The sequence below is a fragment of the Eulemur rufifrons genome, chromosome 20 (assembly GCF_041146395.1).
Source record: "Eulemur rufifrons isolate Redbay chromosome 20, OSU_ERuf_1, whole genome shotgun sequence".
Taxonomy (NCBI): Eukaryota; Metazoa; Chordata; class Mammalia; order Primates; family Lemuridae; genus Eulemur; species Eulemur rufifrons.
In genome coordinates this window covers 6,707,670-6,726,316 of record NC_091002.1, presented here as the reverse complement: position 1 = coordinate 6,726,316, position 18,647 = coordinate 6,707,670, and the positions used below count along the sequence as shown (strand labels likewise).

At 43.3% G+C, this 18,647-nt stretch overlaps 1 protein-coding gene across 2 annotated transcripts in view; it reads right to left on the bottom strand.

Moving 5' to 3' along the window:
* FAM193A (family with sequence similarity 193 member A) overlaps positions 1 to 18,647 on the bottom strand; it is a 141,414-nt gene that overhangs the window by 97,058 nt on the left and 25,709 nt on the right. For both annotated transcript variants that reach the window (XM_069495399.1, XM_069495401.1), the window contains exon 2: positions 2,439 to 2,684. In XM_069495399.1, the coding sequence (XP_069351500.1) occupies positions 2,439 to 2,684 (246 nt within the window). The remainder of the gene's footprint in view (positions 1 to 2,438; positions 2,685 to 18,647) is intronic.

Sequence of the window (18,647 nt, the reverse complement as noted above, 5' to 3'; positions counted from 1 at the left end):
TGATTAGATACAGGCACAGTATTGGAGGACTTGGTTCCTTAATGTAAAATGCAAGTTACATTTTAATGATATATGAGAACACAGACACAACTGCTAATGTCCATAATCAAAACAGCCTTTAAAACAGTCGATCTTGAAAACAACAACAACAAAAAGACATAAAATTAACGTGCCAAGTAGCCTTCCCTGTGGCAGGAAGCTTGAATGTTAGAACCCTTTAAACAAAAAATAATTCTCCAAAGTGCCACCCCCTCATTATATCCCCCACCAGACTACAACTATTTGTGTTACTTAAACATATACAAATGCTAAAAATGCACCGTAACTTATGCTTTTTAGCCTTTGTACAACTATAAAAACCCAAGTTCATTTACAAGTGAAATACAAAAAAAAATCGATAAAACTGATAAAAATCAAATTAACATTATTTTAAAGAGACAGATGAATGATTAACTGAAACCAAAGTACTAAATTCAACGTAGGCCTTGTTCTGACTGCTAAGCAGCAGGATTTTTTTGAGTCAGGCCTACACCCCTGTAGGTCTCTGCAGAATGTTTCAACCACCCCACCCACTCCCCGTCTGAGTTTCTCCTTCAGTGGGTCTTTCCTGGGCCTTACCGTAGAAAGTAAGTATTAAGACAATCGATGCTTTTTCCTCAAAAGTCTGTGGCAAACAGTGCCCCCTGAAGCACAGCAGGACATGGAACTCAGGTGGTAAAGTCCACTGATACACAGCAGGCCGGTGATCTAAATGTGCCCCCCTTCCCCCACAATTATAAGAGAAAATTTTTTTAAATGTCAGAGAATTCACACACCCATGAAATACATCCACAGTCCCCAGGCATGAACTCTACTGTGCAGGATAAGCATTTTAAATGCTTTCAAGTCCACAAAACATCGTTGGATATCAAACGTAGGTTTCTTCCTTATTCAACCACCATTTCTAGGTGCCTGCTGTGGGCCAAGCCTGTGAAGACGCCCTGGGTTGGGCGAGACAGGACCCCAGGCAAACTGGCTATGGAAGTAACACAGGGACAGGTGGGCCAGGCCAGGAGAAACGTGGGCTGCGTGGTACCTGACAGCACGGGGGAGCAGCCTGCTCTGAGGCCCTAGAGGTCTGTCTTCACACTGAGCCCACACAGCCAACCTGACCCTGACCAACCCCCGCCCCCATCTTGCTCTCGGTCCAACACCCAGAAGCTGCTGAGGAGGAAAAAGAACAGAGAAAACAGTCACCACTGAAGGGGAAATCCAGGCCACTACACTGTGATGGGCTCCTCCTCCAGCGGGGCCCACAGTCAACCTGGCCTGTAACCCAGATGCCATGGCAGCTTGCTGTGCTCACCTCTCACAGAGACTATTTGAGATCTTCCCCACCTCCTGCTCCTTCCCAGTCGCACTGAATCCACTCTCCCTCTCAAAAACAATTTTATAAAATAAAAGTTTATAAAGGAGAGTTCTGGCAGCAAAGAGATCCCAAGGATCAGCTAGCTATTAAAACACTACTACAGAAACTGGCACTGGAATTGGGGCACTACCTTCAAGGAGTTATTGGCTTAGTGGCTGGTGGCAAGCGGCAAGCAGGTGGACACCCACACCATACAAAAGTGAAGTACACCAGGAATAGCCTGGAAGCAGTCCCAATTTAGAAAACAGAACAGCAGTGAATGCTGGTTGTACTGGCCATGTGTAGCAAGGTAAAGAGAATAGCTCGGAAAAAAATTAGCTGTTTACAAGCAGAAATCAAAGGGAAGAGAAGACCTGAGGGGCTTAAAATGGTTGCAAAAACCAATTCCTTTAGAACCCAAATAGATTTGAAAACCTTTTTTTAAAAAATATTTTTCTTTCTTTACTCAACACTATACTAACAAGGCAAAAGCCCTTTTGGAATAAGGACCCATTGGGACTCAAGCTAGGTCCAAGATCAGATTACGGGTGTGGCCCTCCCAACCAAGCCTGAGGGCCTCAAGGCTGCCTTTGTCCAGATGAGGTGTGGAATCAAGGGAAGGGGTCAGGCTTGAAGATTTTATCAGGGAAAGAATAAAGAATATCAGGTGAGTTATCTGCACATGGAATTGTCTAGAACTAAACACAAGAAAAGCCCACTAGCGTTTCAGGAAACTGCATCACCAAAGAAATTCTAAGCCCAGTCTAAAAAAGCTGAAAACACCCTTTCAGTCCCCACAGCTTGGTGACCAAGTGTGTCCAGGCAAGGGGTGCGGATACCCTACCACCTACTGCAGGTGTGGCCAGAGAAGACTAGAAGGAACAACCCAGAGGGTGGGGCATAGGCCAGAAGACGGTGCAGGAGGGCGTGCCCCCTGAAGACAAATGCAGATCAATTTCTCTCACTGTCAGCTGGCCCCAAACCCACAGGGGAGAAGCCAGTAAGTCAGTGAGCCCGCGCTGTCCCGCTCTCCATGCTGGCAGCCACTCACCACTGGCTGGTCGAGGCCACCGTGCCTCTCCTCCTTCTCCACAGTCCTGCGGCAGTCTGGGCACACCCACAGCGGCAGGTGCAGCACGCTGTTGCTCTTGGGAGCCATGGAAAGGGCCAGTTTGCTCGCAGTCTTAATTCCACTCTCTAAGAACGAAGAATCTTTCCGTTCACTTCTGCATAGAAGACAGTAATCCCCAGCGGGGTAGGGTGGTGTCCTATGATTCATGCCAAAACTAAAAGGAGTCTGGAATAGAAAAAAAAAAAAATTCTGTTTTCAAAACCAGATCCACAAAGCCAGGATGCTTAAAAAATATATATAGTTCTAAACTTAAAATGCATTGTATGTTTATATAGAGAAACACAACATAGGAAACTTGCTGAATAAAACTGAACCTTATGTTCTAGAAACTTACAATACCTCAAATAAAATAGTAATATCATCAAGAAAATCTCAGTAGGAGTTAGAAAACTGTCCAAATAACCCCTTCACCTTGACTTCTGTATTACCTTCCCTCAGGTGTTGGAAATGGTCAATTTTCAGACCATGAGAAAGCACCATCAACTTAGTTTGAAGTCACTATTCTAGAGGCATCTGCACCCAGGGCTCAGGCCAGAGGCGGCAATTCTGGCTTAAGTTTGTCTGCTGATCCAAACCATCTATGAGGTGGGCTGTCCAAATTCTAGGTTCAAGATAAACAAGAGCCTCCTGGCAGCCTATACCCAAGACCTCGCTCCCCTTCGAGCTCAGCAATGATAATGACGAATTCATCTCCAGCTACTTGATTTCAACATAACTCTGGGGTTGAAGGTGGGGACAGGGGCCTTGGAGGTAGGTTGAAGAGGCTAGATTACACCTTAGAACCTCTCTGAAAAACTACCACCCACCCTATCAGAAAAGTAAAATTAGTCTTAAAAACACACAAACACAGAAAAAGAAACCAAGGCTCACAGGTCTGGAAATGGTCCTAAAGTACCAAGGCCAGCAAGTAGAGGGGCCAAGATCTTAACCCGAATCAGCATGATCCCAAGACAGGCCAATCACACAGCGCTGCCTCATCCCTTATAAGGACCCACCCTGCAAATCCCGAAAAGAGACTCAAGAGCAGCACACCTGGGCAACAAGTCAGCAGAGAAGACAGAGGCAGCCACTGTTCTGCCTGTACTCAGACTCAGAGCACGCCGCCGTGGGGTCAAGGCAACAGACCCCTTGGTCTCTAATGTGATGGGAGTGCACTTGCCCAGTGTACACCACGGGGGAGGAGGGTCTCCAGCTGTCCCCAAGCTCCTTCAGGGCCCAGCCAGGCCTGCCCAGCCAGACTCGAAGCTCCTCCCTCAGCCTGGAGGCTCCCTCTCTGGACTATGAGTACACACAACAGACTGGCCCCACGGCCCACTGAGAGCTCTCACACCAATCCCAGGCTCTATTTCTAAAGTTCCCACTGGCCAACAGGTGCCAGGTACTGCAACAGGGAGCTGAACGAATCAATCAACCAGTGACTGAAGGAATGAATAAGCACCACTGAGACTCAAAAGATACCCAGTGGTATCCTTATGTGCTTTTATAAATCAGTGATCAAAACTGCTTACTCCTGTCACAAGGGTTCCCAAACCCAGCTCAGTAGCCATTTGAATGTTTGGGGTACTAGGACAGAGAACTGGGGACTAGCTCCCAGTGGTATCCTAGAACGCTCCAGATTGCTTCTCAAACCACCAAATACCAAGAGGATCAATGTCTTTTCCCTTATCAACAGATCCCAGAAGTCTAAATTATGAAAATTTAAAAAAAAGAAAAAGAATAAATTCACACTGTAAAGCCATCTTGTTTCCCTAGGTCCTGGAAAACCCCCATCACCGACAGAACAGTCACAACCATCAGACTTGTCCACGGCTCCACGGTTACAAAGGTCCTCAAGCCTAAAATCGTAACAGAGCTGACTCGAGAGTGCCGCACTCACAGATCATCCAGGATTTACTGGGAGTGTCCCACGCGCCCAGGGACTAGTCCAGGCACTAGAGTACAGGGGTGAATAAAACAAAGATCTCTGCCCTTGTCAAAGACAAAGACAATAAATAAGATAGGTAAGTAGAAAAAATAACTCCAGAGAGTGGTAACTGACAAGGAGAAAAACGTAAAGGAGGAAAGAGCATCTGGTGCTGGGAAAGGTGCCCTTTCATTTGGGGTGGACAGAGAGGGCCTCCCTGAGAAGTGACTGGGGGAGACACATGAAGCACCTGGAGAGAGCCTGGCTAAGAGCAAGCACAAAGGCCTGAGGCAGCAGGCGGTGGTGTAGTGGTGGGGGACACAGAGGAGTGGGAGAAGAGACAGCAAGGCAAGGAGCTGCAGTGGGACTCTGAGGCCATGTGCAGAGAAGGGATGGCAAGGGAGCAACGAAGGACACAAGACCATCTGGCTTCAGAAGCCAGAAGGCAGTGGCTAGGACCAAGGCTGCAGGAGGCAGAGCTGACAAGATGCTAACAGGCCAGGGATGAGGGGTGAGAGAAGGAGGGGGGAGAGTCACAGGCAACTCCAAGTTTCTGGGCTGAGCATGAATTGTTAGGTATTCATGAAAATATATTAATTGTATGTTTCCATTCCTCCAAATATTTGAGCTTACTTAGTTGTGGGCCATGGGTAGGAGGAATGTGGTCCTTTCAAGGCTTGCCTGTAAGCTTTGTAAGGCAGAATCAGAGCACCTCTCATCTTCCCACTACTGAGGCAATGCTCTCTGAGGATTCTACCCAGCATCCTATTGTGCTGTAAGATTTTCCCACTGTGGCTAGTGGGAACACTAATGGTTCCAGGCCCTGTATGAGCTCCAAGGATTGTTCCAATACTTCCAGGGCTCAGAGAATTTCCTCCCATGCATGTGCTTATCAGTACTCAGCTAAAGACTTGAGGAGAACCCTATTTATATCTCCAGAGCTTGCTCTCTTTGCAGCTCTCTCCTCTCTGGTACTTTGCTCTGCAAATTTACTTTGGCTTCCCCAAATTTGCAACTCAGTGCCCCAACTCAAGGAAATCATCAGGCTCTGGGCTACTCCCCAAGCCATGGCCTACAATCTCTCTCCAGGCAGCAAACTCCAACAATCCTAGGGCTCACCTAGTTTGTTTTCCTTCTCTTAGGGATCACTGTCCTCCCTGCCTGTAGTCCAACGTTAGCAAACTTATTTGGCAAATTTTGTCCTTTGTTTAGTTGTTTAAGGCAGGGGGATAAATCCAGTTCCAGTTACTACATCTTGCTTGGAAACAGAAGCCCAATTACATTTATTTTTAAAAATTAATGTACCAGAATGAACGTTATACTAGTCTCCCTAAAATCCTGTACACATATAGAAAGGTTAAATGTATAAAGATATAAAATGTATATATATTTAATGAAAGAGACTAAAGTAACCCAGAAATTTTTCCATAGGAAAATATGTATTAATACATATTCCTAAGATGGCAATATTCCTGAAAACACTTCCAGAACACCACTAACAACTGAGTACTACACCTGTAATGTATTTTACCCTTTCTCAGTAAACTGGTTTTCTGCCCTCAGGTAAAAGTTGTCATCTGGGCTAGGCAAGTGGCTCACACCTGTAATCCTAGCATTTCAGGAGGTGAAGGTGGGAGGATTGCTTGAGGCCAGGACTTTAGACCAGCCTGGGCAACACAGTGAGACCTCATCTCTCCCCCCTCCAAAAAGTTGCCAGCTGTGGCCAGTGTGTGTGTGTGTGTGTGTGTGTGTGAGAGAGAGAGAGAGAGAGAAAGAGAGACAGGTGTATAATAAAAGAGGCTAAATCATAATAGCATTTGTTTTCTTGCTAGGCTTATATTCCAGTTTTGAAAGTAGTTTCCAAAAAGAAATTCCAAATTAAACATGAAAAACTCAGACTTACAAAAAAGGCTTTACAGGTAAACTTCTTGCAAACATGAAAAAAAAAGGATATTTTGGGGCATAAAAATAATAAAAGAGCTTCTCAGGTGACGGTGGCACATCCCAGATTATACCGCCCTAGGAAGGCTAACACACAATGCACACAAAACAACTGTGCCTGTGCTGATGCCATTCTCATCTCCTGCCGCCCAGGCTTCAGGTCTGTCTGTCCCCACATATCCTCTGTCTCCTGTCAAAGCCATCACACATTGCACATGTGACCAGAATATCCTCTGCCTTACGCCCTTCAATTGTTCCCGTTGCCTCAAAGGATCGAGTTCTCAGCAAAGGTGAAAGCATGACATGCAACTCCTGTGTCCTTGCATAATTACTCAGTTGAAACTTCTTATTCCACACTCCTGCCCCTTCCAACTATGTGCCTTTATTGCTTCCTGCCGCCCTAAAATACCAATCTCCCCTTCCTTTACCAGACAACTTCTAGGCATTCCTTTCGAACCCTACTGTGGTATCACTTTTTTCTGTGAATTTTGCTCCCCACCCCTCGATCAATACATGTCACCACATAGCTAATTACTATTCATACAAGTCCTGTACAACTTCTGTGCTTTATACAGACTATTGTACATTCACTACACCACAAAATTACCTTCCACATGTTCATCTTCTCATCAGACACTAACACTTTTAAAACCCCGTAATGCACCCAGCATCTAGCAGGCACCCAGGAAATGCTCATTGAGGGAACTAAAATGATAAGTCCAATCAATAACCCACATTACCTTGCCTACCTCAACCACAATTTTCTAGATTTTTATGCACGATCTTTTACTAGCTGCCTGCATTGAAGTCTAGGGATCACTGTATGTGTGGTCACTAAAATACCTGCAACCTTTTCTGTTCCTTTCCTGAACTGCATGTGCTTTACATGCAGGTTCTTTGAGCATGACGCACACTGCTTGCCTTAACATTAATACTTAAGACCCTTGCCATGTAGTTACAAAAAAATTACAACTCTATACAAATGCAGTTGCCCTGTTTTAAGTCTATTAAACAATATAATTACTATTTGTTTTGATGCTACTTATCCAGAAGAAAAAAATGTCTACGCAATCTTCAGAACAAGCCCAGATGCCAGGACAAGTTTAGCATTACAGCTCTGTCATCTGACAGCACAGCAAATATTTGTAAAATACTTCAGGTCTCTACATTCAAGTACCATATAGCAAAAGGGCAAAACAGCTTGAATTTACTAACAGCAGCAGACTTACAGCTCTGAAAACATGTATTTCTAACATATTACTCTTTAACAATGTTTAAAACATAAGTAATCTATTAAGGTCAAATAAAACGTTGATACCGGCTGGGCGTGGTGGCTCATACCTATTATCCCAGGGCTTTCGGAGGCCAAGGCAGGAGGATCGCTTGAGGCCAGGAGTTCTAGAATAGCCTGAACAACACAGTGAGACCCTGTCTCTACAAAATTAAAAATAAAAAATTGGCCAGCCATGGTGGTATACACTTGTACTTCCAGCTACTTGGGAGGCTAAGGTGGGAGAACTGCCTGAACCTGGCAGTTCGATGCTACAGCAAGCTACGATGACACCACCGCACTCCAGCAGAGGCAACACAGTGAGATCCTGTCTCTAAAGAAAAAAAATTTTAATTAGCCAGGTGTGGTGGCGTGTGCCTGTAATCCTGGCTGCCCAGGAGCTGAAGGTTCCACCTTGGGCAACAGTGAGACCCTGTCTCTAAGAAATAAATCAATAATTTTCAAAAGCTGACATCAAAGGCTACTTACTAACTTCTCAGACTGCAGTTTGCATCCCCTTCAAAATCTGAAGGTACTTGAAATCACAGTAACTAGCCATTTTGTATGCAATGTTAATAGTCTTCATAGCAATATCCAGAAATCACAACAGGGTAAAATAAAACCACTTATATAAAACAGAGGCTGGAAAAGGCTTTTATTCAGAACTTAAATGGGAACAGTTTGAAAATTAAATGACCTGAAGACATTCCAAAGCAGTCATGTGCACACCTGGGGCTCCATGCCCCATCTCTCTCCCAGGGACTTTATGGAGTAGACACACTCACAAAACTGCTCAGAGAAGGGTGACTGAATAGACACTAAAACTCCATCTATGGAGTGGAAGGGCTGCAAACAAAATAGTAAAATGAAATGTCACACTGCTACAGTCTCTCCTGGGAAGAAGGAGGAGGATGCAATTAGGAAAAATTCATTTTATTCTGTGTTCTCTGTTTAACTTAAAATTTCTCAATGAGCATGCATTACTTTTATCATCAGAAAAGCAAACTTTCCTAAAAAGAGGACTTCTGGAAGCTGAAGGGTAAGCCAGCTGGTAAGGTGCAGGAGTTCTTGAATTCAACGCTCTCGCAGCAGAGAAGGGCATGTCTTAGGGTCTCAGGGTCCCCAGCACCAACCCCTGTGTCAAGCACAGAGCAAGGAGACAGAGGGCTCCATGCTGGATGCTGACTCACAGCTCATTATTTCATCCACATCTGACAGGCCCCACTGAGGCAGACGGCACCCTGCAGCTATGGCCTGCCTCTCCCCTGCCCCCACTTGCAGACCACAGGAACTAGGAACTCTTGAAGGGTCCGGTAACAAACTTTTTAAACTTTACCAAGAGAAGATAACCGGTAAAAGACCATCAGATAAGGAATGGTAAACCAACCTAACCATAGGCAAGGCAATTCACTGCACAGTTAGAAGCTTTACCTTTGTTTGGTTCTAATAAAGTTAGGCCTAAGGCACAAAAATTCTTGCATTTATAGTGAAAAGGTAGGTATTTTACTATCAGAATTTCTGGAAACATATTTCATTTTCAGTGTTTTTATAACTATAATCTCATATTTTGATTAAAAGACAAAGATTCTGTTTTCTACAAATATATGCTTAAACATTTTTTCTGACATTAAGTATGAGATATTTATGGTTATATATAGAATTGTAACTGTAAGATACAATACTTACTACTATATATAAACATTAGAAAATTTAACAAAAATCTACACCAAAGAGCTTCTGAAATCTCTATTTTTAACCTTGACAATCATACTTCAATATTACTAACAAGCCTGATTCAAAAAAAGCAAAGTCAAACTGAGCACAGTAGTGCACATCTGTAGTCCCGGCTGCTCCGGAGGCTAAGGTGGGAGGATCACTTGATCTCAGGAGTGTGAGGCTGTCAATGCACTATAATCATCCCTGCAAAACAGCCACTCACTTAAGCCTGGGCAACATATCAAGACCTCATCTCTCTAAAAAAAAAGTAAAGTCAAGAGAAATCTTAGATAGCTTTAAGCTGATCCCCAAAGTCTAATACAAGACTAAAGCTACACATTCAATTTGGTAGCTACTGGCCACATGTGGGTATAGAGCACTTGAAATGTGGCAAGTCAAAAGTGAGATGCGCCTGAGTATAAAATACATACCAGATTTCAAAGACTTAGTATGAAAAAAGGATTTTTTTTGAGACAAGGTCTCACTCTGTGAGGACAAATACTATTAAGACTAACCAAGGGCCGGGCGCGGTGGCTCACGCCTGTAATCCTAGCACTCTGGGAGGCTGAGGCGGGTGGATTGCTCAAGGTCAGGAGTTCGAGACCAGCCTGAGCGAGACCCCGTCTCTACTAAAAATAGAAAGACATTATATGGACAACTAAAAATCTATATAGAAAAAATTAGCCGGGCATAGTGGCGCATGCCTGTAGTCCCAGCTACTCGGGAGGCTGAGGCAGTAGGATCGCTTAAGCCGAGGAGTCTGAGGTTGCTGTGAGCTAAGCTGACGCCACGGCACTCACTCTAGCCTGGGCAACAAAGTGAGACTCTGTCTCAACGAAAAAAAAAAAAAAAAAAAAAAGACTAACCAAGGGAAAAAGGGAGAAAGGACAAAAAAACAAGGTCAAAAGTGAAAAAATTGTTACAGATTGAACAGTCATTTAAAATAATATAGATACTGTCTGCATCTTTAGGCCAAACTTTAGGTTAAAGGTTTTCTGGATTTTATAATTCCTCAGTGGAGGGGAATAGGTAAAAGTTTGATGAAGTGCTCAAGCAATTCCTAGAAAAATACAACTGACCAAAATAGATAAAAAAAAAAACCAAAGCAATACTCTAATTATTAAATAAACTTAACAAGGCAGGTGTCATGGGTCACACCTGTAATCCTAGCACTCTAGGAGGCCAAAGTGGAAGGATTCCTTGAGGCCAGGAAGAAGTTTGAGACCAGCCTGAGCAAGAGCAACACCACGATCTCTACAAAAAATAGCCAGGCGTGGGGGTAAATGCCTGTAGTTCCAGCTACTTGGGAGGCTGCGACATGAGAATCACTTGAGCCCAGGAGTTCGAGGTTGCAGTGAGCTATGATGATGTCACTGTCCCCTAGCCCGGGCAACAGAGCAAGACTGTCTCAGAAAAAAAAAATAATGCAGGCTCTAAAGCCAGACTTGCCCAGTTTCACTTACTAGCCATGTCAACATAGCTCACCTTCCTCAACTAAAAATGAGCATAATATCACCACTGGCATCACAGACCTGCCATGAAGAGTAAGTGAATTCACTCATGTAAGTGCTTAAAGTCACTCCCCTGGTATGTGGTAAGAGATTCTCAAGAGACAGCCAGCATCATGGTTTATAGGAAATAACTCGTGTTTCAGACATAAGATGAGAAATATCTGCTCCTTGAAGAAGTCACTGTCTTTGCTCTAGTCAAATCAATGTCACCTGACCACCAAGGCTCTAAGGCTAAATAAAATAAAAATCCCTGTAGGCCAAATAGCTCAAAACCATTCCACAATGCACAGTATTCCTACTATCTGAAGGCACATTTTTGAAATTACTGTGTTTGGGGTTAAGATACATTTTATTTTTTAAAATATTCATTCTAATGTTATTATTTATTTTTATTTTTTGTTGATGACCTTTTGTGAATATGGATGTTTTTAGAGTTAACTAAAATTAAGTGACAAGAGAAGACATGACCAAGAGGTGAAATCCCTGGAAGCCCCCCGCAGAGACGTGCCTAATAAAGGGGATGCAGGGATCCTAGATCAAACGCCATCTACTCAGACCCAGGCATGAAAGCTCTGGGCCAGGACCTGCTGCAGAGCAATCACAATGGAACAAAAGAAGTAGCCAAGTGTCTGTTCTCATGCGTGGTCTATGACAAGTGCAAACAAAGGTAAACACAAATAGAATATATTACCCGAAACATACTGATAGAAATAAACCTTATAAGGTTAGAAAATACAGGTGACCACTGCACAACACGGGGTTAGGGGGACCGACACTCCATGCAGTCAAAAATCTGTGTAAAACTTTTGAGTCCCCTAAAACTTAACTATTAATAGCCTACTGACCAGAAGAATCCTTACCAGTAACACAAACTGTCAATTAACATATATTTTGTATATGTATTATATACTGTATTCTTACAATAAAGCTAGGGAAAAGGAAATGCTATTAAGAAACTCATAAGGAAGTTATGTATTAATATCAATATTAATATCAATATATAATTAATATAAATAATATATTCATGAAGTGGAAGTGGATCATAAAGGTCTTCATCCTCATCTTCACATTGAGTAGGTAGAGGAGGAGGAGGAAGAGGAGGAGATTTGTCTTGTTGTCTCAGGGTGACAGAGACAGAAGAGGTGGAGGAGGTAGAAGGGGAGGCAAGAGAGGCAGGTACACTTAATGTAACTTTTATTGAAAAAAATCTGTATATAAGTGGACACATGCAATTCAACCCATGTCAAGGGTCAAGTGTAATCCATTTCTCCTACATTCCTATTTCTTCTATGCAGCGCAGTCTATTTCCTGAAGACCTACAAGGTGCCATAGATGGATCCAAAGACCAAATACATGCTTTGGCTCTTGGGAAAATGGCATGAGAGCAGACTGTTTCAATATAATGGGAAAAAAAAGTATGAATGTAAAAATATGTAGATGTTGCTACTCAAGCACAGAGGAGAGGTGATGGATTGCTAAGTGCTAAATGTGCCAGGTATTGTGCTAAATGCTACACATGTATTTTCTCTTTTCACCCTTACAATGACTCTTAAGGTAGACACTATTACCCTAGTGAAAACTAAGGAACAGAACCATTAAGTAACTTCACCTAACATCACAGAGCTAGCAACTGAATCCAGGCAGTCTGAATCTGAGACCTGTACTCACCAACACTACACAACTAACGGCCTCTCTCCAAATATTCCCAATGCTTACTCAATGGGCTCATGAAGAACATGGCAGCAAGAATGGGTGGGGATGATGACTGTGCTCAACAGCACAGAATTTCACCAAGGACGATCTGGCTAGCACCACTGCTTATATGCAAACTGCACAATACCTAAGGAGATAAGCAGCTGCTGGGTAGCAGGTTAATTACATTGAACCCTTCCATCACAGAGGGGACCATGATTTGTCCTCCCTAGAAGAGATAATTATTCTTTTTTTTTTTTTTTTTTTTTTTTGTTGAGACAGAGTCTCACTTTGTTGCCCAGGCTAGAGTGAGTGCCATGGCGTCAGCTTAGCTCACAGCAACCTCAAACTCCTGGGCTCAAGCGATCCTCCTGCCTCAGCCTCCCGAGTAGCTGGGACTACAGGCATGCGCCACTATGCCCGGCTAATTTTTTCTATATACATTTTTAGTTGTCCATATAATGTCTTTCTATTTTTAGTAGAGACGGGGGTCTCGCTCTTGCTCAGGCTGGTCTCGAACTCCTGACCTCGAGCGATCCACCCGCCTCGGCCTCCCAGAGTGCTAGGATTACAGGCGTGAGCCACCGCGCCCAGCGGAGATAATTATTCTTGATACAGAGTTGCCTTCTGTATCAGTCAGGGTCCAGTCAAGACACAGAAACTACATAGGAATTTGAACAGAGATAGTTTAGTATTTTAAAAAAGTATTAACTAGTAACTACTAAAGGGTAAAGAACAAGATCAGCATATACAGGGAGCATCCAGTACCCCTAGGCTCAAGGCAGAATGCCCAAAGAAGAAACAAATTTGGAAGAGTCCCCTCCACACCACCTACCCTCAAGGCTGCAATTTGGACATCACTGGAGAGGGTGTGGCTGGAGCCCATGGGATGGAAAAATTTGCTGAGGTGCCACAGGGGAAGCTGGCAAACAGAAAAACTGCCTTCTGGGGTGCCAATGAAACACACCAGAAAGCCACCTTCTGGGGTGCTGGTGGAACTCAATGGGCAGCTTCCTGTGGAAGTGCTGCTGAACTCTCTGGGAAGCTAGATAAGGTACCAACAGAATTTGCCAGGAAGCTGCCACAGGGATGCTAATGAAACTCGCTGTGGTGAGCACCACCAGATGCCCTGCATGCTGGCTGAGCACCACATGTACACCAAAACCAGGGATCAGAAACCCCAACCTCCTGCAACGTCCTTGCAGCACCCCCTACTAACAAAACTTATTGTACCTGCTGGCAAAGAAAAAGTTTACAGAGTCCACCTCAAGTTTCACAAGTAGGGCACTGAAAAGTGGGTTTGGAGCCAAGAGGCAATAAACTGATAACTGGCACACCTTCCCTGCTCACATATGTGCTGGTTTCGATATACTACCTCTCAGCTCCACATTTACCCTTTTTGCTTACTCAATGAAAATGGAGCTGGGCCTTGTATTATAAATAGTTCTCCTTTGCCACCAGTAAGATGTTAAGCGTTGTCAGTAGAGGGAGCCAGAGGGACAATGTAGGAGGTAAGGACTTTGCTTCCTGCTTCTGCAGTGACATGGCTGCCAGGCTCCTAGAGATTGTACTTCTTTTTCCTCCCCTTCCCAGACCGCAGTTTCTCCAATGGTAGGTGTCCGCAGGACACAGCTCTTCCAGTATTTGGCAACGGGTGCTTTTCCCGGCTCTGGACTTAGCAAGTGGCAGCGTAGCAAGGAGCCCCAGAGATCACAGACCTGCACCCCAGCCTTGGTATCTGCTCCTGCACTCTCTCCTCAGCCTTCTCCATGCCTCCACCCATCAGGGGTCCTGCAGAGCTGGCTACCCATCCTTCATCCCACACAGTGGCCTGGAGCTTCCTCTGCCCAAGCTACATACAAAGTGTGTGAGTTTCCACAGAGGGGAACTACTGCTCCAACTGACAGCCAGTGGTGCCTCTGCCCATCAACCTTAAATTTACTGGAGCCTTCCCACCAGACATCACACACCCTGGGCCTCACACCTAGGGGGTGCCCTGACAGCCACTGCACATCCAGCCACCTGTCTCAGCTTATCTGCACGGGTCTGCCCATTTGCCTGGTGACTGTGGGCCAGTTCCGGCCCAGGCAACCCAGCCAACCAGTCAGCTGCAACCCTATCTTCTCCACAGGGTCTGAACCCCAGCCTTTCAAATGTGCCCTTCCTTGAGTACTAGCCATCAGCCCTAAGGTATCTATCCTTTAGAGCAGCGGTCCCCAACCTTTTTGGCACTAGGGACCATTTTCATGGAAGGCAATTTTTTCATAGATGGGGGAGGGGGTCATGGTTTCAGGATGATTCAAGCGCATTACATTTATTGGGCACTTTATTTCTATTATTATTACAGTGTGATATATAATGAAATAATTATACAACTCACCATAGGTTGGGGACCTCTGCTTTAGAGTTCTCTTTCCAGTTTACAGTTATTCCCCTATTATAGCTTAATAACTCTTTACTATATTAAACTTTCCTTTTGTAAATTACTGTGTGGTTTTGTCTCCTAATGGGACAGACTGTAGCTGTCTGTTCCTCAATGTCACCATCTATGGACTTACCGAATACCTGTTATGACACAACAGACCAAGTTGTTTGTTCTATGACAAAGTGAGGTAATAGGCTCCTGCACATGAGATTCATTCATTCGGTCACATATCTTATCACCAGAGGCAACTGGCTATAGAGAATGGTGGGCTGGCCAACTGGGGACCCACAGCACCAGATAGGGAGATCTTTGGTGCCAAAGACCCATCCCCCAAGTGCAGTACATACTCTGCACAAACAACCAAGACACAGTACTTGTTCTCCTATGAAAGAGGGGTCTAAATCTGAGTAGCATCTCTGTTATGCCTAATGACTAGTCCAGAAAAATCTCCCTCCCCATCCATGACTTAGGATTCTGATAATTCAGAAGTTTTAGTACCCAAGAGCTGAATAGTTGTACCAGGTGATAATAGTTTCAGCATACCACAAGTTGAGCCTGACCACCCAGACTCATGCCTCTGAGCCAATAGGTACAAAACAAAGTTTAGTGTGTTGACTGGAATGACCTAAGCTATAAATGCCAGCAATCCCAAGGAGGTAGAATCACTAAGAACTAGATGTTTGGGGAAATCACATCAGGTTTAAAAAAACAAGCAAACAAAACTTGACCAGAGATACTGATGGTAAAGGGTAAAGAGAACACGAAACAGGTAGAAGAACCCAAAAAGTATATCTTTAAAAATACTTATTTCTAAACTAAGCTTCCTTCCAAATTGTTGACACATCTTCCAAGAACAGCAATATTAATGCTGATAAATTTTTCCAGCCTTCTGAAGCATCTGAATTTGTCATAAAACAGAATGAAGAAAAAACAATAAAATATTACCCCAGAACCATATGTCCCTGCCCAAACAAAATTTAGTCAGCAATGATTTTGTTTTTATACCTACACATGCTTCTAAATAAAATATGCCTAAAAAATCAAGAACAGTGGCCGGGCATGGTGGCTCACGCCTGTAATCCTAGCACTCTGGGAGGCCGAGGCGGGTGGATCGCTCGAGGTCAGGAGTTCGAGACCAGCCTGAGCAAGAGCGAGACCCCGTCTCTACTAAAAATAGAAAGAAATTATATGGACAACTAAAATATATATATACAAAAAATTAGCCGGGCATGGTGGCGCATGCCTGTAGTCCCAGCTACTCGGGAGGCTGAGGCAGGAGGATCGCTTAAGCCCAGGAGTTTGAGGTTGCTGTGAGCTAGACTGACGCCACGGCACTCACTCTAGCCCGGGCAACAAAGTGAGACTCTGTCTCAACAAAAAAAAAAAAAAAAAAAAAAAAAGAACAGTGGGCCAGGCATGGTGGCTGACGCCTGTAATCCTAGCTCTCTGGAAGGCCAAGGCAGGAGGGTCGCTTGAGCCCAGGAGTTTGAGGTTGCGGTGAGCTATGATGATGCCACTGCACTCTACCCAGGGCGACAGAGTGAGACTCTGTCTCAAAAAAATAAATAAATAAAAGTGGCAAGAACAGACATCCTTGTCTTGTTCCCAATCCTAGGGGGAATTCTTTCTTTTTGGTCTTTCACCATTAAGTCTAATTTTAGTTATTATTTTTGGTATATAACCTTTTGGTGCCAAGTGAAACGGTGTACTAAAATTTTGAATTTGGGCTTGTGCCGCATGGTTATAAAAATATGTTATAGTCTGAGGTTTGTCTTCGTGTGTATTTCAGATAACATCAAAAAAATAAAATAAAAAAATCAAGAACAGATTAAGAGAAATTAGTGGAGGCAGACTAGCAGAATGCCTTTCATGTGTCTATTGGTGCCATTCACCATCAAGGGAAGTCTAACATGAGCAGTTTGAACATCAGTAGTAGTTAACAGGAGAAACTGCAGAAAGGCAGTATGGTGTGAAGAGCCTGGGACTTCGGGGCCAGAATGCCTTGATTTGAACCCCAACTCCATCTCCTAAAAAGCTGTGTAACTTTGAGAAGTCACTTAACCTTTATACTTTCTTTGAGAAATAGAAATATCTCATATGGTGCTGAAAACATTTGTTTGATTTTTAAATCAACACTGAACCCTATGGCTGCTTAGAAAACATTTAGAGTTGCCCTTGAACAATACATGTTTGAAGTGTGTGTATCCACTTTTATGTGGATTTTTTCTATTACACACTAAGTGTGCCACCTCTCCTGCCTCCCTTTCCACCTCCTCCACCTCTTCTGCCTCTGCCACCCCTAACACGGCAACACGAACCCCTCCTTTTTCTCCTCCGCCTACTCAAAGTGAAGACAATGTGAATGAAGACCTTTATGATGATCCACTTTCACATCATGAATAGTAAATATATTTTCATTTCCTTATGAGTGTCTTAATAACATTTGCCCCTAGCTTACTTTATTGTAAGAATACATAATATAATATATATATAACATACAACACATGCATTAATTGACTGCTTATGTTATTGATAAGTCAGTTTTCTGGTAAACAGTAGGCTATTAATAGTTAAGTTTTGGGGTAGTTAAATGCTACACACCCAGGTACAGTGCCTAGTGCCTGCAATCCCCTACTTGGGAGGCTGTGGCAGGAGGATCACTAAAGCCTGGGAGTTTGAGGCTGTAGTAAGCTACCATCATGCCACTATGCTACAACCTGGGTGACAGAGTGAGACTTGTGGCTTTAAAACAAAACAAAACAAAACAAAAACAAAAAACAAAAAACAAAAAACGGTCAATTGTACTTAAAATAGTCAGTACAATAGTGGTTGAAAGCTACTCAGTATTTACCCTTGAGCAACTTACTGACCCCTCACAGGCCTCAATTTCCCTATTTGCTAATGATGGAAGATTAAAAAAATAAAAAGCTTACTCAGACGGTTGCCACAGAATCAAATCAGATACTATAAGTAAAGTACTTAATACAGAATCTAGTGCACAGTAATCATTAGTCAAAATAGCAGCTATTTATTATCACTAAAATGACAAAAATTTAAACACAGGCAAAATAAAGCAGGTAAATGCAAACAAAATAAATGCAGGGTAGCAATATTAAAATCAGAAAAATATTATAAGTAACAAAGATACTTTGTTAATAATAAGTACATATAATCTTAATGAAAACATGAAAGTCTTGTCTCTTAATATACAAATAAACATGTCAAAATACATAATGCAAAAACAATTAAAAATCTCCAGGTAAAAATTAACAGAATTTTGCAATGGTCAAACAGAGGACCTATCCATCTATAACAAGGTAGACAAAAATATAAACGACAAATTCAAGTAAGGCATAATTGCTGGATTTATGTCAAGCTTTAAACTCCACTGGATACAGCTTTTTTGTCAAGCTCTATGAAACATCACAAAAACTGATCACACACTCTGCTACCAAAAATCAAAAACCTACATTCTAAAAGGCACAAGTTATTAATATAAAGGCCACATTCACTTATAAACAAAAACAAAACCCAAATGAAATGTAAGATTTATGAAATTAAAACTAGATTTCAGGCCGGGCGCGGTGGCTCACGCCTGTAATCCTAGCACTCTGGGAGGCCGAGGCGGGTGGATTGCTCAAGGTCAGGAGTTCGAGACCAGCCTGAGCGA